Raw genomic sequence first — 27,817 nt, forward strand, 5'->3', positions numbered from 1 at the left:
GGGTGTAATGAGATGACAGACTTTAAAAATTCCCTGCAGAGTACTCTGTCAGGAATACTGGGTAAGCAAATGAGTGTAACTAAGGAATTGACTTTCTGAGCTGGGATACAGGATCTGAATTGTCTACACATAGTAATGCCTTGTTAAGTTTATTTCTGGTGGCTGTCAAAAAAGCAATTACTATAAAAGAGGAAATCAAAATGTAAGCCAATTATACTTGAAGTACTGAGTGTCGTAACAGAAATAAAAGAACAGGAAGTAGGATCTTTAGAAAAGAGTAGGAGTAAATTACTTAAAAAAATGCACATTACGGGAAGAATACATGCAGAAAAGTGCTTTGATGGAGGAATAATGTTTAAAAGAAGGCAGGAATTCAATAATATATGTAATGTTGCTTAGATTTTTTGATACATAATACATGTGATGTACAATGTTTTATTTATTTATTTATTTAAATTTGTTGACCGGGAGTGTCTGACTGGACGTGGGTCCATTTTCAGCGGAGGCCCAGGGAGAAAAGCTCCACAGTAAAATAAACAGACAGTAGTTACATTGGATTACATAGTGATTAACAATTTAACATAGAAATTACTTACAACATATTTACAGATGAAGAACATAGTACATCAGTAGACAACTAGAATCTTTATCTGTGAAGTACATAACAGGCATTAACAAATGTAACAATGAGAAGTTCCTGCTATATAATAAGTACTAGGCTTATGAGCATCTGAGCTTGCTATCATCAAGGTAGTTAGTGGAGGTGAAAGGTAGTAGTTGGATGGGGTGGATGATATTAAAGTGGGAGTTGCAAGGGCATAGCCAGCATGTTTTTAGGTGCGCTTTTAATAAAGTTTTGAAGTTGGTGCATGATGGTACGGAGGTAATTGTGGGTGGGAGTGAGTTCCATAATTTGGCTATGGCGCAAGAGAATAGTGCTTCACCAGCAGAGTTATTGGCTTTAGTGATCTGCAAGTGATTTTTTTGATGTTGGTAAATGTGAACTTGTTAATGTGGTTTGATTACTTTTACATAAATGTAAGCTTGCCTGTGTCACAAGTGATAATTCAATAAAGGTGTTTAAAAAAACAGTATGTCACAAAAATGCTTGCTGCAGTCACAGACAGGAACAAAGTAATCTCGGAGGAGTGACACACGAGTTGTGTATGCTGAGTAGTGGGAGGCAAAAGTGGGCAGAAAAATTATTCATTTGGCTGAAAGTGGGAAAACAGTAACAAGCAGTTTAACTCATAAATGTACTGTAGGTATATCACATATTCTCAGTCATGATTAGAACAGGGGGCAAGCTGAATTTTAAAGCTAAAAATGTTTGGAGTGGATTGTGGAGGAGTTTTAGGAAAAAGTATCTTATAAAAGGCTGGAGAAACTGTGTGGATTTTGCATTTTCTCCCCAAATCCATGTGAGTTTGCCATCTGCCAAAACATAATGCTTAGTGACTACTCTAAAATATCTCAACCATATAATCCTCACTGTTGCCCTTGTGACTTTTGATATGGCTGGAAAAGATGTGCATGTATTAGTCCACTTACCCAGTTTAACAAATAATTAAATAAAAAGAAATAAACTTTCAGAAGTAGTTTTGAGCGGGGTGATATGTGATCAGTGCCATTTGTGAGGAGAGGCCTGGGATGGTTATAATTATTGCTGTACACTCTGAAGAAGTTTAACATTTTTATGTGATTTTTGCAGAAATACATTGATTGTAACAACGTATAAGAATTAACTGGGTAAGGAACTCCAAATACTTGGCCCAAGCACAGGAGATGTTTGGAAGCCCATGAACTGAGCATCCAAGTGATCCAGATTATGGAACATTCCGCATTTATTGATGAGCAAAGCCACTGTTCCGCATTAAACAACTGTGGCTCTGCTACAAGGATTTTGATTGGTTTGTGTACCACAGTTACTGCCAATTGGCATTGTGGTATACAAAGCAATGCATAGCTCTGCTGCCCTTCCGCATTACACAAGTTGGCTGTGCTCCACAGTTTTTGATTGGCTCGTAGACCGCATTTACAGCCAATCACGAATGCTGTCTACAAGCCAATCAAGTAAAGAGTCTCAGGAGGACGGGAGCCAATGACAGCTTCCCTGTACAAGCCAATCACATTCCGGGATGCCTTTTTGCGCCCAAATAATGGCTTGAAAAAGGCTTCCACGAATCAGGAATTTTACTTTTTAGGTCCCCAACAACTCAGAAAAAAAGACCAGGAAGAGGCTGCGGATTGAAGACATCAGGAATAGTCAGGGTTGGGACTTGGAAGCCAGCCTGTCAGGAGAGGAGCCTTGCTGTATAGAAACTCAAAAGCAGTCACCGGTCAGAAGGCTGAGATTTTATTTTGCTGCTGCCTGCTGCTGGACAACCAGGATCAAGTTTGTGCCATGGTGGATTATTTCTGCTGGAGGCTTCGGTTATTGGATTGTATTGAGCTGGTGCTGTGGCTGGACCTAGGCAGAGGTAAGTGTTTTAGCTGCAATGGCTGCAGGTATTTCCCTTGAGAACTGGTATGCTAGCACAGATCCTGTTATTGTAGCAACTTTTTAAGTTTATAAGAGTAATATTTAGTGTCTGTACTTTGTGATGCTTGTCCCTAGTATGTCTAGGAAGTCTGACAGAAATTAAGCAATTGTATGCCAACATAGATGCTGTTATAAACTTAGAAAGTTGCTAGAATAACAGGAATATTTAAAGTTTCTCAGTTTTTTTACTGGTTGTCCCCCTTGTATGTGTCTGATGTCTGAAAGTAATTGAGCAATTTTGTGCCAACAAAGATCCTATTATTCTAGCAACTTTCTAAGTTTATAACAGCAATATTTAAAGTGTCTCTGTTTGTGCTGTTTGTCCCCCTAGTACGTCTGTGAAAGTAATAGCCTTTCTTTGGGAGAAACTGTATGCCAACACATATCCTGTTATTTTATCAACTTTATAAGTTTCTAAGAGCAATATAAGTTTATAACAACAATATTTCAAGTGTCTCTGTGCTGCTTGCCCCCTAGTACGTCAATGAAAATAATCTCCTTTTTTTTTTTTTTTTTTTTTTTTTTTTTTTTTTTGGAGAAACTGTATGCCAACATATATTCTGTTATTCTATTAACTTTCTAAGTTCATAACAGCAATATTTGAAGTGTCTCTGTTTGTGCTGCTTGTCCCCTTAGTACGTCTGTGAAAGTAATTGCCTTTTTTTGGGAGAAACTGTATGCCAACACAGATCCTGTTATTTTTGCAAATTTCTAAGTTTATAAGAGCAATATAAGTTTATAACAGCAATATTTAAAATGTCTCTGTTTGTGCTGCTTGTCCCCCTAGTATGTCTCTGAAAGTAATTGCCTTTTTTTTTTCATTTACTTATGGTGTGGTTATGGTATTGCAGATTATTAAATAAAGATTTTGGATCTGAGAAGTGTGTCTTATTGAATTTTACAGATGTTCTACCATGCTGCATGGTGATGGCACGTTTCGAGCAGTGCAAAAATAGGGTGTTCCACATTTTGACTATTTGTCACACATTGTTAGGGTCTGTGTTCCACCTTGGCCTCTTAAGAGGTTGAGACCTATGCCCATGAAGGAAAAAAAGGTAATATGACATGGGAATATATAATGTAGGTTACAAATTTTTCATGCACTCCCCTGCCACTTTTTTCCCACAACCACTAAGCTCAGCCCCCACTGACTCATTTGTCCAGTACTTCCTGGCATCTGAGGGCATTGAGCATGGAAAGTGAAAGCTGCTGACTAAAGGTTTTTCCAGGCTTCATGTTTCAGAATGAACCTACATCTTAGTATCATATTCTGCTTGATGCTGTTTGCAGCACCTACCTAAGATGACTGTGTCTCTGCAGTACTTAAAAAATATATATTGTTGATCTTGTAGCTGCTATTGTATTTTCTACTAAAACTTAATAAAGATTATGGAAAAAAACATCTTTATAATTAAGTTTGTTAACCAAGGAAGAACACTGATCCATGCTAGACCATTTTCAAGCTTAGTATGGTGGAAATGCTAGCAAAGAAACAATAAACTTTAATCAGTTTCAATGCAACTGTGATAATGTCAGAACAAGCATAAAAACAGTTTTAAATCTCTGCTCTGCTCTCCTTCACCAACACTATACTTCATCACAAAAACAATGGCCTCTTCTCTACTGCCATATTTCTAGATCTCTCAAAGGCCTTTGACATGGTATCTCATGAGCTACTACTCTCTACTCTCCCCAACCTCTCCTTCTCACAACCAGCCTGCAACTGGTTCCACAGCTATCTACACGGACACCAGCAATCAGTAATCTGGGATGATAACCTATCACCTCACCTCCCAGTTACTCTTAGAGTTCCCCAAGGGTCTATCCTTGGCCCTCTGCTGTTCTCACTTTTCACTAACAACCCACATACTGCCACCACACAAGCATCTCTTATAAAGTACGCAGATGACTCTACTCTCATCTGCTCTGCCCCCACTCTACCAGAACTACAACAAATCACACAGGAATCATGCTCTTCTGTAGAAATCTGGCTATCCAATGCTCAGCTCCTACTCAACGCAAGTAAGACAAAACTTCTCCTGTTCCAACCTTCCAAAGCCACCCAAAACGTGCAGTTGTGTACACTTACCATAAATGTAGATATCTGAGTGTATTCACTGTTGCAGTCATCATACTTGAGTTGTCTGCCTGCAGGTAACCCTCAGTCGGCCCGAATACCAGTGTCTTGGGATTTCTGCGTCAGATGCTGTCGCTTCTTCCATGACGTCAGGTCGTCAGAGGTATAAAACATGCAGTCAACGCCATTACATCAGTTTTTCTTGCCCCAGATGTCAGGTGCCCCCAAAATAGGAAGTAATTACATGATAAATAGATCTATAAAGGAAGGAATTTTCCCTTCCATTTGGAAAATATCTCACATCATCCCACTACACAAAGGGGGCAATTCTAATGACTTCTCTAATTTTCGTCCCATAGCATTGCTATCACCTATAGCCAAAATCATGGAAAAGTGCATCCATAAACAACTCCTTAACCACCTTCTCCATAACAACCTACTTGCTAACAGTCAACATGGATTTAGACCTTCTCACCGTACCACTACTGCATTACTCTCCTTTACTAACACTATCAACCATAACCGTAACAACACTAATCTATCATCTTCCATCTTCATAGATCTTTCAAAAGTTTTCGACATGGTTAATCACAAACTCCTTCTGCATATACTAAAATCTCTCTCAATTCATCCTTCTTCCTTATCCTGGTTTACATCTTACCTAGAAAACCGTCAGCAGGCAGTACTTTGGAAAAACTCACTATCTACTCTCCTTCCTATCTCTTTAGGAGTACCTCAAGGGTCTATACTTGGCCCACTCTTATTTTCTATATTTATTAATGACCTCCAGTCAGCTATTCCAAACACTACTTGCATACAATATGCAGACGATTCCACTATAATCTGCACTGCTTCCTCTCAGACTGAACTCCTGTCACTTACCCAAAAAGCTTTTTCCACTGTTGAACACTGGTTCTCTGACCGTTGCCTTCTCCTCAACCCCAAGAAAACAAAGTTGCTATTGTTCTCACCTACCCACAAATCAAGCTCTCTTAACTTCTCTATTACTTCCTTTGATAACACTCTGATTTCACCTGATGCTACTACAAAACTACTAGGAATAACTATTGACAACAATCTCAATTTTGATTCTCATATAAACAACACAATAAAAGTAATAAACAAAAAGATTGGTTCCCTTTATAGAATCAAACCATTCCTTACTCCTGAAGCTCGGACCACCTTAGCTAGTTCTCACCTTATCTCTACCCTTCTATATGCTTCCACTATTTATACCAACCTCTCTAAACATAACCTCAAGAAACTTGCCACATCCTACCATAATATTGCTCGATTTGCCACAGGATCCCTCTTTAGAACCCATCACTGTCATAACCTAAAACAACTAGGCTGGCTTGAACTTCCTAACAGGCTGACATCAACAGCTCTTAACTGCACAAAATTCTTTATCAGCCTTCCAAAACACCAATTCTCTCTAACCTCATTACACCTTATAATAACTTGAAACAGCTACGCTCTTCAAACAAAATACTGGTTAATATTACCATACCCAATAACTCTGCAGGTGACAGCCTTTTTTCTAACTCTGTTGGAAAAATGTGGAACAAACTACCATCTGATATCTCATCTTTGTCTAGTCTTCCACTCTTTAAAAAACAGCTGAAAACACATCTTAATAAGCACTGGCTTTGTTCCTGTAACAACCCAGATTAACCTTTCCTTTTCCTTCCTTCTAAATTTCTCCTCACATAACATACTATAGACATATGTAAAAAAAAAAAAATTTTTTTATTATTACTTTCTTTTTCTCCTTTTTCCATATTATATACTTATATTTTAGAATCTGTATAGCAAATGTCTATTAAACTCTGTTTAAATAATTTCCTGCTTTGACTATGCCTCTCTGCAAGTATTTTTATGTTCTGTCTCAATGTATTAATAATTTTTACCTTGTATTGACTGTTACTGTGAATTATTTGTAAATTACGTTGGAGCTTTTCTCCCTGGGCCTCCACTGAAAATGGACATATATCCAGCTGGACTAGCCCGGTCAACAAATGTAAAATAAAATAATAAAAATAAAAATTTATGGTAAATGTACACAACTGTACTATGTTCTTCATGTTTCACTGTTGCAGTCATCACATTTGGGTTGATTTCCAAAGCTAAGGAAGGGTGGAGGTAGTTAAGAAGCATTAGGGCTGGCAATCAGACCCTGTAAGACTGCTGTGGCAAATCCAGCTCTGGATTTAGAGAAGATAGGTAAGTGGTAATGCTTGGTGAAAGTGTGTACAGAGCTCCAGGTTGCAGCTTCCAGAATGGCCCTGGTAGGGACTCCCCTGAGGAATGCTGTAGAGGTAGATGTAGCCGTAGTGGAATGTGTTCTGATCCCCTGTGGGGTAGGTTTCCCATGGTGTTTGTAGCAGAAATGGATGCAGTGTGCTATCCATTTAGAAATGGTTTGCTTTGAAATGGCCTTGCCCTCTGCCCCTGCAGCAAAGCTAACTAGCAGCTGGTCAGATTTTCTGAGAGGCTTAGTTCTGTCCAGATAGAACCTAAGCTGCCTGTGCACATCCAGGGAGTGCAGGATCCTTTCCCCTTTATTTAGAGGATTAGGGGAAAAAAGTTGGCAAATTAATGGACTGGTTTAAAGTAACACTAGACACCACCTTGGGCATAAAAGATGGGTTAGTCCTGAGGGACACCCTGTCTGCATTGAAGATAATGAAGGTTTCCACTGCTATAAGGGACTGCAATTCAGACACTCTTCTTGCTGAAGTGATGGCTAAAAGTAAAGCTGTCTTCCATGAGAGGAATTTTAACTCTGCTGTAGCAGCAGGTTCAAAGGGCAAAAGAGTGAGCTTTTCCAATACAAAGTTAAGGTCCCAGGCAGGAGTGGGAGCTCTCCTGGGGGGGGGGGGGGGGTCTTAAATTTTTGGCTCCTCTCAGGAACTGTTTTACCAGAGGATGAGAGAAGAGGGGTGGCTCAGTATTATAATAAGCTGAGATGGCAGAGGCATGAATCTTAACTGAAGAGAAGGATAGGCCCTTGTGGAGCATTTCTGTTAAGTAATCTAGCATATGAGGTAAGCTGGGCACAGTCGTGTCCCTTCCCTGAGACTGGCTCCTGGAACAGTATCTTTTCCACTTTTCCGAACAGGATTTTCTAGTACTATGCCTCCTTGCCTCAAGAATGACATCCAGCACCATCTTACTGAGGGTTGCTGGTGATGAGTTCAGGGGGATGAGCCAGCCTGCAAGGTTCAGGGTCTGTAGCGGAGGATGCAGAAACTGGCCCACCTGCTGGGACAGCTGAGAAGGAGTCTGAAGCAGGTGCCATGGTGGCAGTACTGTCAGACTGCACAAAAGAGGGTACCAGTGCTGGCGTGGCCAGTCTGGTGCAATCAAGATTGTCCTTGGCTTGTCCTGTTTGATCTTTAGTAGAACCTTCGAGAGGAGGGGCAGAGAGGGAAAGGCATAGATTGAGAGGCTTTCCCAGGTAAAGGACAGGGCATCCACTTTCCAAGCTTGGCTGTGGGAAGTTCTGGTGCAGTATTTGCTCAATTGATAGTTCTGAGGGGAAGCAAAAAGATCCACCTCTGGTGTCCCCCACCTGTTCTGCAAAAGCTTGAATATTTTGGGTTCCAGTTTCCACTCATGTGGGTCCATGAGATTTCTGCTCAAGTCGTCTGCCAGTGAATTTAGTTTGCCTGGCAGGAATTGAGCTTGCAGGTGCACTTGGCTGCTCAAGGGTGTGTTCCACAGAGCTATGGCTAATCTGCAGAGTGGGTAGGAATGGGTCCACCCCCACTTGTTTATGTACCACATAACTGTGGTGTTGTCTGTTTTTAGCAATAGTTGTCCTGGAAGAATAAGGCCTTTGAAGGTTGTCAGAGCATTCTGTACAGCTAACATTTCTTTTTGATTGATATGCAGGAGCATTTGCTTTGGGCTCCATTTGCCCTGAATGCACTGCCCTGCCATGTGAGCCCCACATGCATAGTCTGATGTGTCTGTTGTTAGGGTTTGGGTGGCAGGGGGTAGAGTGAAAGGGAGTCCCTTGTTGTGGTTGTAGGCCTCTGCCCACTAAAGGAACTCTGTCCTTAGGCAAGGAATGATAGGAATCACTGTTTCCAGGTCCTGAGAATGTTGACACCAGAGATTTTTTAGGTACCATTGAAGTTTCCTCAAATGCAGTCTTGCATATGGAATTAGTAGAATGCAAGAGGCCATGAACCCTAGAGCTTGCAGTATTTTTCTTGCAGACAGCCAGGTTTTGGTGGCCAGTAGATTGAAGTAGTTTGTCAAATAAATTTGTTTCTCTGGAGTGAGGAATGCCATCTGGGAAGTTGTGTTGGCTGGGTACTAGCTGATATTTCTTTTTGTTGATGGCGTACCCAGTGAAGTTAGAAGTCTCTTTACAAATGCCAGATGCTGTAGTAGCAATTCCTGACTGTATGCCTGAATCAGGCAATCGTCCAAGTATGGGCAAATTTGAATTCTTCTCTGCCTGCAATATGCAATGGCTGGAGCTAGGTACTTTGTAAACACCCTGGGTGCAGTAGATAAGCCAAAGGGAAGTGCAGAGAACTGATAGTGCATAGAGCCTGCTCTGAAGCATAGGTATTTCCTGCAGGATTCCCTTATGGGAATGTGCAGATAAGCTTCTTTTAAGCCTAGGATTGCTAGCCAGGAGTCCTTGGCTAGCATAGGAAACAGCTGATGGAGAGTTAGCATTTTGAATTTTGGAACCAGCAGAAAGGTGTTGAGAATAGACAGATCCAGGATAGGACGCCAAGAGTTTTCTTTTCTGGGAACCAGAATAAGTCTGGAATAAAAGCCTTGTCTCCTTTGTTCTGCTGAGACAGGTTGAATAGCCTTGATACTGAGAAGAGAAAGCATTTGCTTTTGGGCCTCTGCCCGCTGGTTTGGGGGGAGGTCTGGCCATCCGCTTAGGGTTGGGAGGGAGTGGAAGTGAAAAGTGTATCCCTGGGAAACAATGTTTAAGACTCATCTGTCCTGGGTAATGTACTCCCAGTTTTTGGCATGCAGGACAAGTTTCCCTCTTAAAGGGGCAAATACTTGGGCAAGGCTTGGAAGAGTTAAGGATAAGTCATTGTGTAATTTTACCATAGGATGGTGGCTTACTACTCCCTGTTTTGGACGTGGGAGCACTCCATTGCTTAGATCTGTGTATAACCTGAGACTGAAGTCTTGGTGGTCTGCTGCCCCTGGGTTTGGACTGAGAAGGCCTGGAAGGGACTGGAAAAGACCAGTTATTAGAAGGCCAATGCCTACTGAATCTAGGTGGCTGTAATTGTAAGAAATCTTTAACGGTTTGCATAAATTTAGCTTTCTCCTCCATCCTTTTGAGGACGTCTTCTGCTTTATTGCCAAATAGACACTCTTGGTTTAATGATGAAGCTAGTAATTTTGCTTTGACATGATCTGGCAAATTTTGTTCCTTAAGTCAAGCATACCTTCTAAGAACAGACCCAGTAACAGCAGCCCTGCAAGATGCTTCTAAGGCATCAAATCCACATTGCAAAGTATGTTTACCAACTTGGTTAGCAGAATGCATTAACTCTTGTAAATCTTTGTGTTCTGCACAATCAGGAATCAACATAATTTTCTGTTTAATTAGCTCCATAATATGCTGCTGATACTTTAACATATGAAACTGGCAATTTAAAGCCCTAATGGCAAGAGTAGCAGAGGTGTATACCTTCTTACCCATCTGAATAATGCCCTAGAATCCTTGTCTGAAGGGGCAGGATTTTTGGCAGTTGTAGCCTTAATGCCTTTAGGTCCCTGGGAAATGATCTCTGGATCAGCAGTAGGATTCTTAAAGAGTGGGAGTCAGGTACGCTATAGTACCTGTCAGGTTTCCTGGGAGCTGGAGGCAAAGTATCAGGGGTAAGAATGGATTCCAAAAAGGCATCATCTACAATTTCCAGAACAGGAGGGATAGCTAGAGGTCTGTGCTGAGGCAAGTTTAAAAATTCCCTGAGTTTCTTTTTGGACTGAGAGTAGTCCTGGCTCTCCCAGTGGAAATGCTCTCTAAGGGTATGCAGGGTTTCACCAAAAGAAAAATCTTCTGGAGGGGAAGCAGAGAGAATGGAATCCTCTGCATCAGAATCCTCATAGGTAGATAAGAGTATGTCCTGGTAATCAGAAGGATCAGAGTTATCAGACTCCTCATCTGAAGAATCAGAAGGAAAATCGGTTCTTGGTCTTTTTGAGGGGGGAAGGACTGACTTCCCCTAAATAAAGTAATGAGGTATTCAGCCATTCTGGGCATTTGTTTTTGCGGCATGTGGGCCTGAGAATACGCTTTGGTCATTGGTTTTCTAGGCGTAGTGCGAACTGTAGACCTGAGAAATTCAGTATTTTTGGCTTGAAACGAAGTCGGTTTAATATGAAATTCGGAAGGCCTGAATACACCCTCAAAAGCCGGTGCCTGCACAGCGGCTCTGGACCCACCCAAGGTAGAGACATCCGCAGGTTCCATAGTCGAAGAAGTATCTCACGGCATACCGGACTCCGAATGGTGTCTCAGTAGAGGCCTGCAAATCTGTAGAAGCGGGTATCAGGGGCTGTGAAAGCACCTCACTGAGTATCGGCAGACTGGCGACTAGCTTAACGGTAGCGTCGTTGGCAGTTTTGGACCTATGTGGTCTGTCTCTGTCTTTATCCTTACTTTTTTTGGAAGACCGGTAGTCGTATGGCTTATAGAAGCCATTTCGGAGTACAGAGATTGAGAGCGTAAGAATTTAGCTACAAAAATAGCCCGGCAATGAATAGTTCGGGCACTGAACAAGGCACAAAACTGACAGCGAGGGATGTCATGGTCTGGGCCTAAACAGATGACACAGTAAGAATGAAAATCTCTGTGAGGTATTTGCTTTCCACAGGCAAGACAATTATTCATTTTTTCTGACATCGGTTAGAGTAAGAAAAAAGAATCCCCAACGGGGTACTTATCTTTCAGAAGACTTCAGGTCTGAAACTTGAAAAACGAAAATTTCAGGAGGCGGCCGACCAACACTTGCGAACTACTTCTGCTTCGGGCACTGCACAGCAAGAAAGACTGATGTAATGTGATGTAAGCCAATGGGCTGCATGTTTTATACCCCTGAAGATCTGACGTCATGGAAGAAGCGACAGCATCCAATGCAAAAATCCCAAGACTCTGGTATTCAGGCCAGCTGACAGCTACCTGTAGGCAGATAACCCAAATGTGATGATTGCAACAGTGAAACACGAAGAACATCACCCCCCACTTTAACATTCTCACCAAAGACAATACCATCATCTCTCCATCAGAACACACAAAATTACTCGGTGTGGAAATAGACAACAAACTTAGATTTGGCACCCGCATATCTCTTACAATAAAAAAAGTTCACAAGAAACTTGGTGCATTATATCGAAGCCGACAATTCCTAACCAAGGTGGCTAGAATCTCCATAGCCAATTCCCAACTAATCTCCACCCTACTCTCTGCATCCCCCATACTTACCAACATTAGACAGACAGACCTACACAAGCTGGATGCTTGTTACAACAATATTGCTAAATTTGCCACTGGAACCTCCTACCACAGCCACCACTGTATCGCCCTTAAAGAGCTAAACTGGCTAAAACTCCCACAACTCCTTCACTTGAATCAACTCACCCTCGCTCATTAACTTATTAACCACCCCCGTAACATCCCTTTCCTTCAAACCCTTCTCCAACCCTATCACTCCACTAGGCCCCTAAGATCAAGCAACAAAAATCAACTCACTGTTATCAAACCCAAAAACTCAGCAGGAGAAGCCATATTTTCATGTACCATATCTAACTCTCTATAACTATTCTACCTTGCAGCAGCCTTTTCAAGACTACGCTCAAATTCCACTTAAATTTGCACTGGCTTTGTCCTTGTTCTAATCCAGACTAACACCCCCCACCTACACTCTTAACCCAACTATACTACCACCACTACTAACCACAGTCAGAAATAGCTAGTTGTCTTTACATACTTTAAAATCTTGTCTGACAACTTTGTTACTAATATTATAAATGACAAGAAACTATCTTAACTTGCAGCATTTACTGTATATACTGTTGATAATCAATATCTTGTTATTCTATTAAAGCCAACAGCCTACAATGTTGTTTACTATTGCTGCAACTTTATATCTCTATTTATCAATGTACATGATGTGGAGCTTTTCTCCCTGGGCATCCGCTGAAAAAGGACCTGCATCCAGTTGGAATTTCCCAGTAAACAAATGTAAATAAATAAATAAATACATAAATAAAATCAGGATAACACAAACATAAAACAGAAGAATTGTAAGTGGATGCGAGACAAGAATTCAGTCAGTAAAATCATTAAGAAGAGTACCTGTACAATGTCATGATGTTACAAAGCAGAAGTTAAACACAGGACAAAGTATCCGTGGCACATAGTATTGTTGGGCATGGAATACAAAGGAGAGTAAGGCATGAGTCAAATAAGGGGCAGAAGGGAAAGGAGGGAGATGAAAAAGAGAAAAAAATTTTAAAAAAGTGCTTTGATGTTGAAACGGCACAGAAAATAGGCCGCTAGAGAAAGATGGAATTTATTGGCGAAAATTAGCAAAGGAACTAGGATATTGGGAGAAAAATAACTTGGGAGGGAAAACTGATGGAGTAGAACGACTGCAGGATGGAGACAGAGATTGATAACCGAGTACAGGCAAAGAGAAAGTGTTAAATGAAAGATGAGCTCTGGTTGAATTGTTAAAAATTCCTTAGTACAAGATAGTACTGCAAATGAATGCAAAGTATCAAAATGTAGTGACCTTAAAAAAAGTAAAACAGTAACAGTACAATGCATATATGTGCATTGTGAACTAAAGTTTAAACAGTGCTGGTTTGGGGAAACCCAGAAAAGTGTGTAGAGTGCTCGGTTAGAAAAGATGAAAAAAATAGAGATCATCCACAAATCTCCTGTAGAACTTCAGATGCCTTACCATCTCAGTGAGTAGGAATTCTTCCTCTATGGCTACGCAAATATTGTTATGGCTATGTGGGAGAAAGAATTCCTACTCACTGAGATGGGAAGGCATCTGAAGTTCTACAGGAGAATTGTGGATGATCTCTTTATTTTATGGGGAGCTGATGTACCCTCATTTCTATCATTCTTCCACAAAATAGATAATAGTAGCAGCTTTCTTAAATTTTCAATGAAGCATTCCTATGATGTTATAGAATATCTGGATGTCAGGATACTTCAGAAAGATAGAGGTGTTCTGGAAACTGAAATCTATAGGAAAGAATGTTATAGGAATAGCTATCTCCATGGACAGAGCATGCACCCGAGACATATATTTAAGAACACTGTAAGAGGCCAAGGTCTGAGAACATCAAGACTCACAGCTATTCAAACTAAGTATGAGGAAGAGATCAAGAACATGAAGGAAAGATTCATACATAGGGGGTACAGTGAAAAACAGATACAACAGTCATTAGTGGGTCTATCTGAGGCAAGGGAAGGAACAGGTAAGCCATATTTTTTTACATATGGATACCATCACAGATGGAGGAACTGTTAGTCAGAAACCTATGAGAGTACAAGTATCCTACTCGAGTAACATTAGATCTCTACAGGAAGTATATAGAAGAAACTGGAATATACTATGTGCTGATGATGATGTTAAAAGGCTGGTAGGCGAGACCCCGAGATTTGCTTTTAAGAATAAAAAAATCTATAAAATGATTATGTGGACCACAACCCATGGAAACAAGAAAAGAAAATGCAGTCAGATATGGAACCTTCCCCTGTAATAAATGTAATTACTGCACCTTCGTTTACACTGGAAGTAGATTTCTACATTCAGATCTAAAGAAGGAGTTTACCTTCAGAATATTAGCTAACTGTGACAGTATGAATATTATATAATTGGCACACTGCATAGTCTGTCCTGCCTTCTATGTTGGAATGACAACGCGAAGGCTGAGACTCGATGAGGGAGCATATATATATGATATCACCAGACGAATACAGACAAATGCCTTAGCTAGGCATGTGAGGGACCATGATGAGACACACAAATTTTTATTTTTAGTAATAGATAAAGTCTATACCTACAATAGAGGTGGAGATGTTAGGAATAGAGTAGAAACTAGGGAACTAGAATGGATTATAAGGATATGAGCTAACATTGGGGTAGGCCTGAGTGACAAAATTAATATTAAACCCATTCTTCTAAATAGAGATTTAAAGAAATACTAGGCAGTACCCCCCCTCCCCCCCCCGACCTTTTATACTCTTATATTGTATGTATTAAGTTGTATGATGTGATATGCTGCTTCTATTGTCAGGCTGTTTTGAATTTTAAGCTTTTAAAATTTTTCACACTAGGTATAAAACTTTTTATACTAGGTATATGGTTTTAAGGATTAACTGGGTAGTTGATGGCAATGATAAGCTTGGTATAAATGCTGTGTTTTACTGTTCTTTGATTAGTAAAAGAGGTGCCACGAAAGCGCTCACCTCTTTTACTAATAAAGCTGTTATTCTACATAACCGTGGCTGCTACCTCCTGCTTTGTTTTTGTACTAACTATATGACAGTATTGAAAGGACACTTCTTTGCAAAGCTAACAATACAAAAACATCAAACTCACACTGCTGGCTTCCCATTGCATTAAAAAACAACACACCCCTGCATATCCAAAATGTACTAAATTTGAGATCACAGAGAAGATTTGAGAAGGGTAAATTCCCCATTACCCTGATCTCAGTGCATACAAACCCCTGATGTAAACAAACAAGAAAAAACCTGATGTAACCTTCCTTATTAGCAGACACAACTTAAAACACAATTTTAAACATGCCTAGTAAATGCTTATGTACTTACAAGGTCATGTGCATAATTTCATTTGTTTCAGGTTTCCAGACTCCCCGAATCAACTGCTCAAAGTTTGTCATAAGTGCAACTCCAGAACCTAAAACAAAACATAAAAAATATATTAAATGAATTTAGATAAGTTAAAGTGAATTCAAGGACTGATATCCAACTACAGGTATGCTCTTTCAAATATCATGCAGATTGACATGTAATAATGTCATATCCCTTAAAACTTTCACAACCAAATCTTACTTATTGCTGAGATTTCAATATGATAAACACTTAAAGCAATAGCTATATGTTGTATAAACTCACAATGTCAGCTGACAAACTCTAATGAAAGCTAGACATCTGCTTCCGCTGGTGTTGCAGTAGGTGGATGACCAGAGATTAGCTATTAAAAAATTAGCATTTATATCACGTTATCGAAAGATGAAAATAGCAAACGCTATTTCATCAGCCCCAAAACATCTAAACATGAAAATATCGAACATTCAGAACAGCAAATTTTTTCCCATGGAAAAAATTTGCTGCTCCGAAACACATACACACAACACAAGCACATCAAACAAACAGCAACCACAAACATACACTTAAATTCCTACATCTAACGCTACACTAAACTAAACATACACTACTATCTACCCACTTACCTTAACCCAAACCCTAACCCTAAGGTCCGTCACTATCGCACACTCACCTAAAGTGTGCCCTGACCCAAACTCACTAAAACCGCCCCTAACCCTAAAGTCTGTCACTATCGCACACACGCCTAACCCGTGCCCTAACCCTAATAACCTGCCCCTAACCCTAACATACAAACAATCGCACACTTACCTGAACCCAACCCGTAACTTTCCACCACAGCACTAAGAATAGCAAAGCCACAGAAATGGCCAACCAAATTCTTTCCCGAGGAAATAATTTGCTGTTCTGCAACTTCACTATTCTTAGTGTTCGCTGAATAGTGTTCGATATCAAAACATTCGAAGTTTTAATACTTCCATATTCTGATATAGACCCAAAAATTAAATGTATGGAAAAAAAAGCAGTTATCTGGGCAGTTGTTTTTCATTTAAAGTTATCTATTCCCCAGCAACAGATTGGTTTGAAAAATAAAATAAAAAAGGCTACAATCTACTGTCCTTTTTCAGTCTCCAGGCAAAACCCACAGTGGTTATTCTGTTTCACTGGTTTGGATGGGACACCTGTTCCTCTCTCTTTTACCCTCATGTCTCTTATAAAGAGCACCCTTTTCCACTTTTCCTGCTTTCAAATAATTTAATAACTTTGACATTAGAGTTATTTATACTACTACTTATTATATATGTAACCTTGACTTCAAGTATACTGTCTGGATGATAAAATCTTATAATGTGAAGTTGTTCAATCTCACCATTCATTCTTCACTGATGGGTTCGGAGCTGATCCTCTGCTCCGACACGGCCGTTTAGCAAAGTTCAAAGATTACCAGTAGCTCGAGACCAAGCCCCTTATCCCATGATGCACTGCTGGAATTACCACAGATTTAGTTTGCCGTGGCACTGATCTCTTGGTTTCCAGCGTTGCTCGAGACTTTTTGTGGGATATTCTGCATATTTGCAAGTTTTCTTTATTTTTTCTTATATATATATATATATATATATATATATATATATATATATATATATATATATATATATATATATTCTTAGATACATTTAGACTGTTGTTTAGAAGTGTTCCCCTTTTCCCTTTTATAGCTTTTGCTTCTAGCCACGTTATTCATGAATTTTTTGCTTCTTGGCCCTTGGCCTGTAGTAGTGTAGACTAGTTTAGGAGTTTATATTAAAATTCTATATTGTATTTTATATATATCTAGAGTGGCCCCTTTGGGCTTTTGTTTGTGATAGTGTGTTTTTTGATCATAGCACTTGTTGATAGTTCTTCATAGGTTCATACTAGGCTATCTGCCCTAGGGCATTTATAAGCCTAGCCAGAGTGTGTTTGGCTTTCACCACCCATTTTAAATTAATTTTGCTATGCCCTTTTTCGAGGTTAGTATACTGTGCCTCTGTCTAACAATGACACAGAAGTGATACCCGGGGTAAACCTACGATCTCCCATCCACTTATCAAGATTCCTCTTGAAGAGAGTCAATGAGGGACTCTGCCTAACCTGGACTGGGATTTTATTCCAGAGTGAAGGGAGCTTCTGGGTTATGAATCTGTCCCTCCAGCATGTCCTATTTATTTCAGTGCTGAGGTTCAAGTCTCGAGCGTAGCTCGATGGGATTTGGATTTTCTGAGGTGCAGCATGTCCATTAATTCTGGGGTTGGACATGGCTTTATACGTCAGGCACAGATCGCCTCTGAGCAGGCGGTATGCCACTGAGTAGAGCTGGAGTTTCTTTAACCGGGCAGCATATGGCATCTGTTTGAGCCCTTTGATCCTCTTGGTGAGGTACTTTTGGGGTCTTTCCAGTTGCTGCAGGTGTCTGGTAAGGTACATCCCAAAAGGGGCATTGTACTCAGTTATGGGCCTGATGGGTGATTAGTAAAGAGGCACAATGACCTCCCCTGATCTAGATGTGGATCCCTTCATGATTAGGTGGGCTATATAAAATGTTTTTCTAACCACTTTGGCCACGTGGTTGTCAAATGAGAGATTGCTATCAGCTTGGGTCCCCAGGTCCCTAATTACCTCTTCTGTACTTAATGGATTACCACCTATGTGGTAATTTGTGGGCACTTTGTTTTTGCCAAAGGGGATGACTGTACACTTTTTGGCGTTTAGCTTGAGGCCATGGCTCTGGCATCAGTTGTCTGTTTCTATGAGGCCCTTTTGGAGGATGCTTGTGTCGGCTGCAGAGTCGATTATGGCGCCCAGTTTGCAGTCATCTGCGAACTTGGTCAGCCACAGTCCTTCCGTGTTGGCCTGTACCTCCGAGAAATGTATACCGAACAAGAGCGGTCCCAGGACTGAGCCTTGTGGGACGCCACTTGTAACTGGTTTGGAGTCTGACATAGCTCCAGCAATTCTAACCATGTGGGTTCTGTCCTTGAGCCAGTTTGCAACCCATCTAGTGACATAGGGGTTTATATTTAAGCTGGTGAGCTTATCTATAATGCCTGAGTGGGGTATTGTATCGAAGGCTTTTGGGAGGTCCAGGTAGGCTGTGTGGACCACCTTCCCCTCGTCAATGGCCTTGGTGACTGTTTCAAAGAAACCGACCAGGTTTAAGAGGAAGGATCTGCCCTTAACAAAGCCGAACTGGGTAGGAGCCAGTGTCTGTAGGTCCCCAGTATCTTTATTTATGAGGTCCATGATGATCCTTTCCATAGCTTTGCAGACCAAGCTAGTCAGGCTTATGGGGTGATAGTTTCCAGGATCCATTGAGGCACCACCTTTGTGGAGGGGGACCACTGTTGCTGTACGCCACTCTTTGGGTACATATCCTGTAGTAAGGCTGAGACTGAACAGTAGTTTTATGTTTGGGTTTAGCTCTTCTTGGAGTTCATGTAGGACGCAGCCCAGGACACCGTCTGGTCCCATTAATGCTGTGTTTTTTGCTTTGGAGAGGGCAGCTCTTACCTGAGCATCTGAGATGTCAGGGGGCAGCACTCTGCTGGGATAGATATTTGCCCTTTTGGTGGGGGGGGGGAGTTTGCGCTGAACCTGTCAGCTAGGATGTTGGCAATGTCTGTGGGTTCGATGTATCTTTTGCCATTTTGGAGTAATTCTGAGCATATCTGGGAATTCCCACCCAGGTTCCTAACATAACTAAAGAAAGCCTTGTGATTATCCTTAGTGTCCTGTGCAATTTTTCTCTCGAAGCTGGCCTTAGATGATTTTATGAGTGCCTGTAGTTTTTTGCTAATACTGATCAGAGATGCCTTCCCTTTTTGGGATTTTGCTCTATCATGTAGTAGCTTCCTCCTTCTATTGTATAGTTTGTTTATGGCTGGGGTCCACCAGACAGGACGTCTGCCTTTGGAGGATTGGGTCTTGGTTTTATTTGGGATTGTATGATCCATGCATTCCTGAAGGTGTTCATAGAATGCGTTTATAAAGGATTCTGCGGTCTGGGCCGTATTTTCCACAGGCTCGGGGGCTTTGAAGGATTCCACCTCGGTTTTGAGGAGTGTGAAATTTGCTTTAGAGAGGTTTTTCTGTGCAGGGGGTGGGGTCGGGATGTGAATATTCAGTGAGATTAGTTTATGGTCTGATCTTACCAGTGAGGGATACACTTCCGGTCTGGAGCATAGAGTCCCCATGTTGGTGATGATCAGGTCCAGTATGTTTTCCCCTCTTGTGGGAGTGGTAACAAGTTGTTCCATAGCATTTGAGTTTATAAATTCTAGGAACCTTTGGGCTAGGGTGTTGGAGCTAGAGAAATGCTCCCAGTCTATGTTTGGGTAGTTGAAGTCACCCAATATAATGGTGTTTAGAGAGACCTTCATATTTTCCAGTGTTCTCAGGAAGGCCAAGTGGGGTTCCTGGGTTTGGGAGGGTGGTCTGTAGCAGGCTATAAACTGGAAGGCAGTTTTACCCACTGTTAGTTGCACATGGATAGTCTCTGATGCTTCGTGCTGTGCCACCAACCTGGAGTTGTGGGTATCTTTGACGAATATTGATACTCCCCCTCCTTTTGTGGTTCGGTCCAAGTTTTGGGGCCGAAAAGCATGGTATGAGGTATAACCTGGTAGTGCTGGGGTGCTCTCGGGAGCCTTGAACCAGGTTTCTGTTACTTCGCAGATATCGATGTTCTCCATGCTAAGGAGATTTTCGAGTGCGTGCATCTTGAGGTTTAGACTTCTGGCGCCACCTAGCTTAAATATATATATATATATATATATATATATATATATATATATATATATATATAAAATGTCTGAAGATAAAGAAAAACACCCGAAGTCTGGTTTAAAAAATGTCCAGACTGCGGACAAAAATTGTCTGTGACAGATGCACATGTTCAGTGCGTTTATTGTTTGGGTGAGGTACACCTTCAGGAGTCCTGCAGTATCTGCCACTCCTTTTCTACTAGGGTGCTGGCTGAGAGGAAGAGGAAACTTATAGATCGAGATCTCCTTAAGCAACCCTTTGTAGAAGCTTTGTCTGACCAGGATGGGGCCAGAAAGTCTTCAAAATCTTCCTCAGAGTCTAAAGCAAAAAAATAAAAAAAAGTGGAATATGCTGTGACTTCGGCTCCACAGCCTTCAGAGCAGTCTGTTCTTTTTGGAGCCGTGACGAGGGCTTGGAACCGGTCTCCGAGACTCCTTCTTCTCCACTTCCCCAGTCGGCACCATTGGTGCTTTCTTCCAGGTCCTCTGTTAGCCTTTCGAATTCGGATATGGAGCGACTGGTACAGAAGCTGTTAACGGAACCAGGCCTAGCTAAATTGCTGTCAGTTCTGAACTGGGAGTCGGAACTGAAGACCACACTTCTTGAATTGACTACTCCTCCTCCGAGCCGTACTGGTCCTTCGGAGCTGGAGAAGGCCAACTTGATGATTGTAAAACCCTTGGAGCCGATGGCTGTTCCAGTGGCGTCGGCTCCATCTGCTTAGATGTCCTCGGTGCCGACCGGGGATTCTAGGAGCCGACGCTCCCCTGTCAGATCCAGGGAGGATAGTCGCACTGACTTGTCAGTGCTAACTCTTCCTCTCGGGGCTTCGGCTCAGGTAAGCTCAGCTCCTACCTCGGGCTCAGAGCCCACGGCATCGGTGCGGGAGGGGATCACGGTCCCTTCGGGTCCATCAACTCCTTCTCATCGGAGCCATGATGCTTTCGAAGCCATGAGGTGAGTGTTGTCTCCAAAGACTTCCTCATCACGAGGTTTGGCCTCTTCTTCGCTTAAAGCGCTTGTGTCCGCTTCTGCTACCATCGGTCACCCCAAGTGTAGAGACTCAAAGCCTCAGGTAGCCCCACTGGGTGCTCTCTGCTCTTCTGAGACTTCCCCAGAAGTTCCCACTGAGGAAGTCCCCAGAAAGAGACTGTGCAAGAGGAGGCACTTGGACTCCCCACAGGAGTCCTTGACATCTGACACCGACTTGGATGAGTCAGAAGCGTCCCCTCGATCCCACTCTGAGGACATCTCCTTTGCGGAGATACTTGAGATCCTTAGGCAGAGGGGTGATTGGCAGTCCAAAAGCCCTGCTGAGGATGAGTAGGTTCTTCTGAAGGCTTTCGGGTCTCAACCTTCCACCTCCTGGGTGTCTCTACCCTACGATGAGCTTTTGCAATTGGTCTCTCGTAGGGCATGGGAGTCACTGAAGTCCATGCAGCCTGTCCCTTGGAGGCCTAATAAGTTTATTTCTGCCCCCGTGGATAAATCCTTTCTGTCTAAAGGAGTTCCTGTTGATGCCATGGTGGTGGCAGCAGCCACCAAGAAGGAATTGTCTGAAACTTCCGCGTCTATCCATCCTCCTAACAGAGAGTCCATGATCATGGATAGATATGGGAAACGTATGATGTTAAGTTGTCTATCTCGCCTTCATTCTTGCTGGTTGGGTTCGGAGCCAATCCTTGGCTCCGACTCGGCCATCTTCCAAAGCTCGAGAGCTGCTTACTGGCTCGAGGCCCCCCTATATCCTATGATGCCTGGTGCTAGATACCCAGATCTCGTTTTTCCGCTTCTGCTGCAAGGTTGTTCTACTGGCTCAGGTCGTATAAAACTTTGTTATTATTGTATTTTTCTTGTCAAAACTGTAGTTTTTAGTATAGAATTAGTCGTTAGATTAGACTGTTGTATTGTAGCTAGTTTCTTCTCCAGATCCGTTTACTTTTCCCCAAGAAACTCATTTAAGTTAGAGAGTTCCCCCTCCCCCTTCTCTCCCTTTCTTCAGAAAGGTTTTCCGTTTAAGTTAGAGGTTAACCTTTCTCTCTATCTCCTTCTAAACAAAAAAAAAAAAAATTATTTTATTAATCACTGTTAGTGTTTAGTGATAGTTATCTATAGTTTTTGTGTAGTAGTGCTTATAGTTGGTTGTGGTAACTGTAGTGTGTAAAATTTTACTGGTTGGTTACTTTAACCTTTCTGTGTGTGTTCTTGTCCTTGGTTTTCCTCCAGGATGTCCAAGGATCCTAAACCGTCCGGATTCAAGAAGTGTGACTCATGCTGTCAGAAGATGACTCTGACAGATGGTCACACTTCTTGTGTTTATTGTCTAGGCGCCGTGCACCTGCAGGACTCTTGCTCGATCTGCCATGCTTTCAGTCCAAGAGTCCTGCAGGAGCGCAAAAATAAATTGATCCTGAGGTGCTTGCTTAAACCCCAAGATTCACCGGCGAAGGCTCAGCCCATGAAATCTTCCAGGCCACCTAAACCGTCGGCTCCCAGTTCAGAGAATTCGATGGGTGAAGCCACACAATCAATCTCAGCTCCGGCTGGAACCGTGTCCCTCCCTCCCAGTCAGCTCCGACACGTTCTTCGGAGCCGGCTGAGAGTCAGAAAAGATCCAGGTCTCCTTCTTTGGAGTCGATAGGTTCGGCTCCGAAGTAGCCCTTGCTCCAATCGGAGGATAGTCATCGGTCATCCCACTCTTCTCGGTCCTCTGGACTTTCGGACCATGGCTTGGAAAGAGTGGTCAGCAGGCTGTTAAAATCACAGGCCCTAGCCAAAATGTTGTCCAGCCCTCCTCATCAGGAGTCGGCTCCATCCACAGCTGTAGATATTCCTCCTCCGACTCATCCTATGAGCTCAGAGCCAGGGTTTGTTGGGGTTCGAGTCGTGGAACCGTCGTCACCGATACCCTCTCTTTCGGTTCCGTCGTCGGCTCCGATCCCTTCCATGGTACCTTCCCTGGAGGGATCTAGGTGCCGAGACTCCCTCGTCGGCTCCGAGGGGGCGAGTGGCATTGGACCCTTGTCCGACCCCGCTCTCTACCTCAGGGCTTCGGTTCAGGTGAGCTCGGCTCCCACATCTGTCTCAGAGCTGTCCCCCTCGGTGCGGGGAGAGCTTCTGGTTTCTTCGGAGCTGGAGCCCTCTCTGCGTCTGGGCAGGGATGTCTTTGAGGTGATGAGGAGTGTACTGGCCCCCGAGTCAGTCCCACGATCGACCCCATCGGCTCCTCCCCCTAGGGTACCTGCGTCAGCCTCTGCCCCTCTTCCAGACCCCAAGAGTGGGGATCCAGCACTCCAGGACACCCCTTTGGGTGTATCCTCCTCTTCCGAGGCCTCCCCTGATCATTCAGAGGAGCCACCTTGCAAGATGAAATGCAAGAGGAAGCATGTTGACTCCCCCGAGTCTGTCACATTGGATACTGACTTAGAGGAGTCAGAAGGGTCCCCAAGATCCTCCTCTGAAGATGTCTCCTTCTCAGACATCCTTGAGATGCTTAGGCAGAGGGGGAACTGGACTACCCTAAGCCTTTCCGAGGATGAGTCAGTATTCCTGGACACGTTTGGATCCTGACCTTCCACCTCCTGGGTGTCTCCACCTTTCGACCCACTGATGTCTGTGGTGGCTCAGAAGGTGTGGACGGCTCCAGACACAGTGGAACCGACCCCTACAAGACCTGCCAAATTCATTACTGCACCGCAGGACAAACAGTTCTTGACCAAAGGTGTCCCCGTTGATGCCATGGTGGTAGCAGTGGCCACAAAGAAGGAGTTGGCTGAAACTTCATCTGTCCATCCCCCTAACAAGGAGTCCAGGACGATGGACAGATATGGGAAGCAGATGTTCTCTTCAGCGACCTTTTCCATGCGGTCCCTGAATTACCTGTGCCACTTTACCCATCTTCAGAGGGATCTCCTGAAAGAGCTTGGAGATACCCTCCAAGATCCATCAGCTGAGGGGGCCCAGGCTAAGGCAGCCTCCCAGCTGGCGACTCTTAATTCAGTGGTAAACTCCTCCATGAGGCTCATTTCGTATGCAGCTGATGGTGTGAGTAGAGCCGCAGGCACAGGTGTTGCCCTATGTAAGCACGCTTGGATGCGGCTATGTAACTTTGCGGAACATTTCAGGGTTTCTTTCACCAACACCCCCTTTGATGGTTCCTCTCTTTTTGGATCACAGGTGAAAGATACCTTTACCAGGTGTGAGCAGGAAGGCAAGACTCTGTCTGCCGTAGGAGTCTGTTTATCTACTCCTTCCAGACCATATCCTAAGGGTCAGAAGAGTGGAAAGATGTGGTTCCGGAAATCCCAGGGAGCCTTGCCAGACACACATGGTGAGTTCCCATCCAGGGGCAGAGGAGGGAACAATAACAGACGCTGCCCTCGTGGCAGAGGGGGTTCACAAAATCAGGGCAGCAGAGAATCTTTCTCTGAGAAGCCCTTCCAGCATCCCTGAAGGGTTGCCCGGCTGCCCACCTCTGGAGGCAGTCGGGGGAAGATTATCGCTGTACCCAAGAGCCTGGCAAGACATAACACAAGACAAATGGGTACAGTCCGTCATATCCGGAGGCTACAGAATTCCCTTTGTTCGCACCCCCTTGAGGTCAAACAAGTCCCTTCCAGATGTTCCACCCAATCTAAGAGACCAAGCAGTGCAAGAAGTCTCAAAACTGCTAAGAAAAAGGGCCATCCAGCAAGTCCCAGCAGACCAACAAGGATCCAGAATTTACTCAAGGTTCTTTTTGGTACCAAAAAAAACAGGGGACTGGAGACCCATTTTGGATCTCAGCAGACTAAACAAGTATGTACAAAGAACGAAGTTCCGAATCGTCACGCTTCAGTCCATTTTACCCTTCCTGGGTCAGGACAATTGGATGTGCTCCATAGATCTTCAGGATGCGTACTACCATATCAAAATGGACAGACGCTCCAGAAGATTCCTTCACTTCTGGCTGGGAGCCAGCCATTATCAGTTCAGAGCTCTGCCCTTTGGTCTCACCACAGCCCCCAGGGTGTTTACCAAATTTATGGCAGTAGTTACCGCTCACCTGAGACGGCAAGGATTCCAGGTGTTTCCATATCTCGACGACTGGCTCCTCACTGCTACCACCAGACATCACCTTCTGCGAGCCAGAGACTGCACTATTGACACTTGCTCCAGGCTAGGTATCACAAAAAATTTCGAAAAGTCTGCATTGTCGCCCTGTCAGTCTATCACCTTTATAGGCGCAAACAAAAATACCAAAGACATGTTAGTGAGCCTCCCACCAGACAGGGTGTTAGTGATTCGTCAGCATGTCAAAGTTTTATTAGCATGCAAAAGAATTCTAGACAGGTTTGTCCTTCAAACTCTGGGTCTCATGGCAGCAGCGATCGTACTTGTCCCTCTAGCTCGTTTTCACATGAGGATTCTCCAGTGGCTTCTTTTCACCCAATGGTCCTTCCAGCAACTTCCCATGTCTTACATGATTATGATCACTCAAGCATGCAAGAAGCACCTTGCGTGGTGGATGGTCTCCACATCAGTGCTCCACGGCAGACCATTTGTTCTCCCCCCTCCAGTGGCTACGGTGACCACAGACACCTCCCTGATCGGGTGGGGGGGCATTATCAGGGCAGAACAGTCCAAGGTACCTGGCAACCTCACGAGTTGAGGGCCGTGCTCTTAGCATTGCAGGCTGTTCAGGACTCTCTTCCTACCGGGACTATTGCAATTCAAATGGACAATATGTCTGTAGTGTGGTACATCAACAAGCAGGGCGGAACCAGGTCCTACCCCCTGTGTCGAGAAGCACTCAGAATCTGGCAGTTGGCGATCTCTTCCCAACGGTTTCTGATTGCAACGCACATCCCTGGGAGGTCCAACGTCATTGCAGACAGACTGAGCAGAGCAATTCTCATGCCTCACGAGTGGTCTCTGAACCAGGTAGTTGCGGACCAAATCTTCCGCAAATGAGGCCAACCTTGCTGCGACCTGTTTGCAACTTCCTTCAACAGCAAGTGCAGCAATTTCTTCTCTCTCCTTCCACTTCCCGGACATTCCCCAAGAGACGCTCTAGTCCACGATTGGCCTCAGGGACTTTTTTATGCATTCCCGCCCTTTCCCCTCATCCTGAAGCTAATTCAGAAAGCTACTGTTTTGGGTTGCAAAATGATCCTCATTGCTCCTTACTGGCCTTGACAAATATGGTTCCCATTCTTGCATCGCTATCTTCTCGAGCAGCCTTGGACTCTGGACCTAGTTCCAGACCTCCTGATTCATCAATCGGGCAGGCTGCACCAATCCCTACACTCTCTCCAGCTCACGGCTTGGTTGCTCCACTTCCAACCTTAGCCAGGTTCCCAGATATCTCCCCCTCTGTGCGCGAAATCCTTTTGTCATCACACAAGTCTACAACCAGAAAAACTTACGCTAGTAAGTGGAAACGTTTTTCTTCCTGGGCAGAGGCAAAAAGTATAGACCCCTTTTCAGCCCCTGTATACTACATTTTGGAATTTCTTGCGGAGCTCTTCCATGCTGGGTCCGCTTCCGCTACAATTAGAGTTCAGTTAGCTGCAATTTCAAATTTTCACAATGGCCTGCCGAAAAACAATATCATGTCCCATAAGCTGTGTAAAGCCTTTCTCAAAGGAATCACTCTGCTCAAGCCCCCAATGAGAGATCCTCCTCCACCGTGGGATCTAAATTTGATTTTAGCTTCTTTAATTTTGCCCCCTTTCAAACCTGCAGCTTCTTATTCATTGAAGTTCTTATCTTGGAAACCCTTTTTCTGGTAGCTATTACTTCAGCCAGAAGAGTTTCAGAACTACAAGCTCTTTCTATCCGCCCCCATACCTCGTGTTCCACAATGACAGGGTTGCTCTTAGGACTAATCCTTCCTTCCTTCCTAAGGTCTCTTCAGAGAGTAACTTGAATCAGTCCATAGACCTTCCTGTGTTTTTCCTTAACCACTACAACAGGACGGAATACAAGTTGCATTAGGTAGATGTTCACAGGCAGCTACGCTTTTATTTGCATAGAACCAAAGACATTAGAAAATTAGATCAACTTTTCCTGTCTTATGCAGTAGGTAAACAAGGTCTTCGCCTTATCCAGGTGGTTGACTTCTATCATCACATTCATATATCAACTCAGGAATAAAAAATTATCAGTCAAACCATAAGGTCACTCCACCAGAGCTTTAGCTACTTCGGTGGCTTTTCAGGCTAGGTTGCCCATGTAATCTATTTGTGCTGCGGCTACATGGGCCAACCCATATACCTTCATTTCGCATTACAAGTTGGATTTGGTTTCCAGGAGCAGAGCTGATTTTGGTTCCACTGTTCTGAAGAGTCTCTTCCAATGAGCCACCCAGGGTTTTTAGGTGCTAGGGATGCTGTCCCAACCAGCAAGAATGAAGGCGAGATAGACAACTTAACATTAAGAAGTTATGTACCTACCATAATGTTCCATATTAGTTGTCTTCTTCTCGCCTTTTTCTTGCATCCCACCCTCCATCCCCCTATTCTAGTGGACCGAGAAGAGTTCT

At 43.3% G+C, this 27,817-nt stretch overlaps 1 protein-coding gene across 1 annotated transcript in view; it reads right to left on the reverse strand.

The window, feature by feature from the left end:
• TMEM38A (transmembrane protein 38A) overlaps positions 1 to 27,817 on the reverse strand; it is a 292,537-nt gene that overhangs the window by 89,212 nt on the left and 175,508 nt on the right. Inside the window, exon 4 of the mRNA XM_044090723.1 lies at positions 15,475 to 15,562. Coding sequence (XP_043946658.1) covers positions 15,475 to 15,562 — 88 coding nt within the window. The remainder of the gene's footprint in view (positions 1 to 15,474; positions 15,563 to 27,817) is intronic.

This window comes from Protopterus annectens, chromosome 13.part0 (genome assembly GCF_019279795.1).
Source record: "Protopterus annectens isolate FY-2018-M chromosome 13.part0, PAN1.0, whole genome shotgun sequence".
NCBI lineage: Eukaryota > Metazoa > Chordata > Ceratodontiformes > Protopteridae > Protopterus > Protopterus annectens.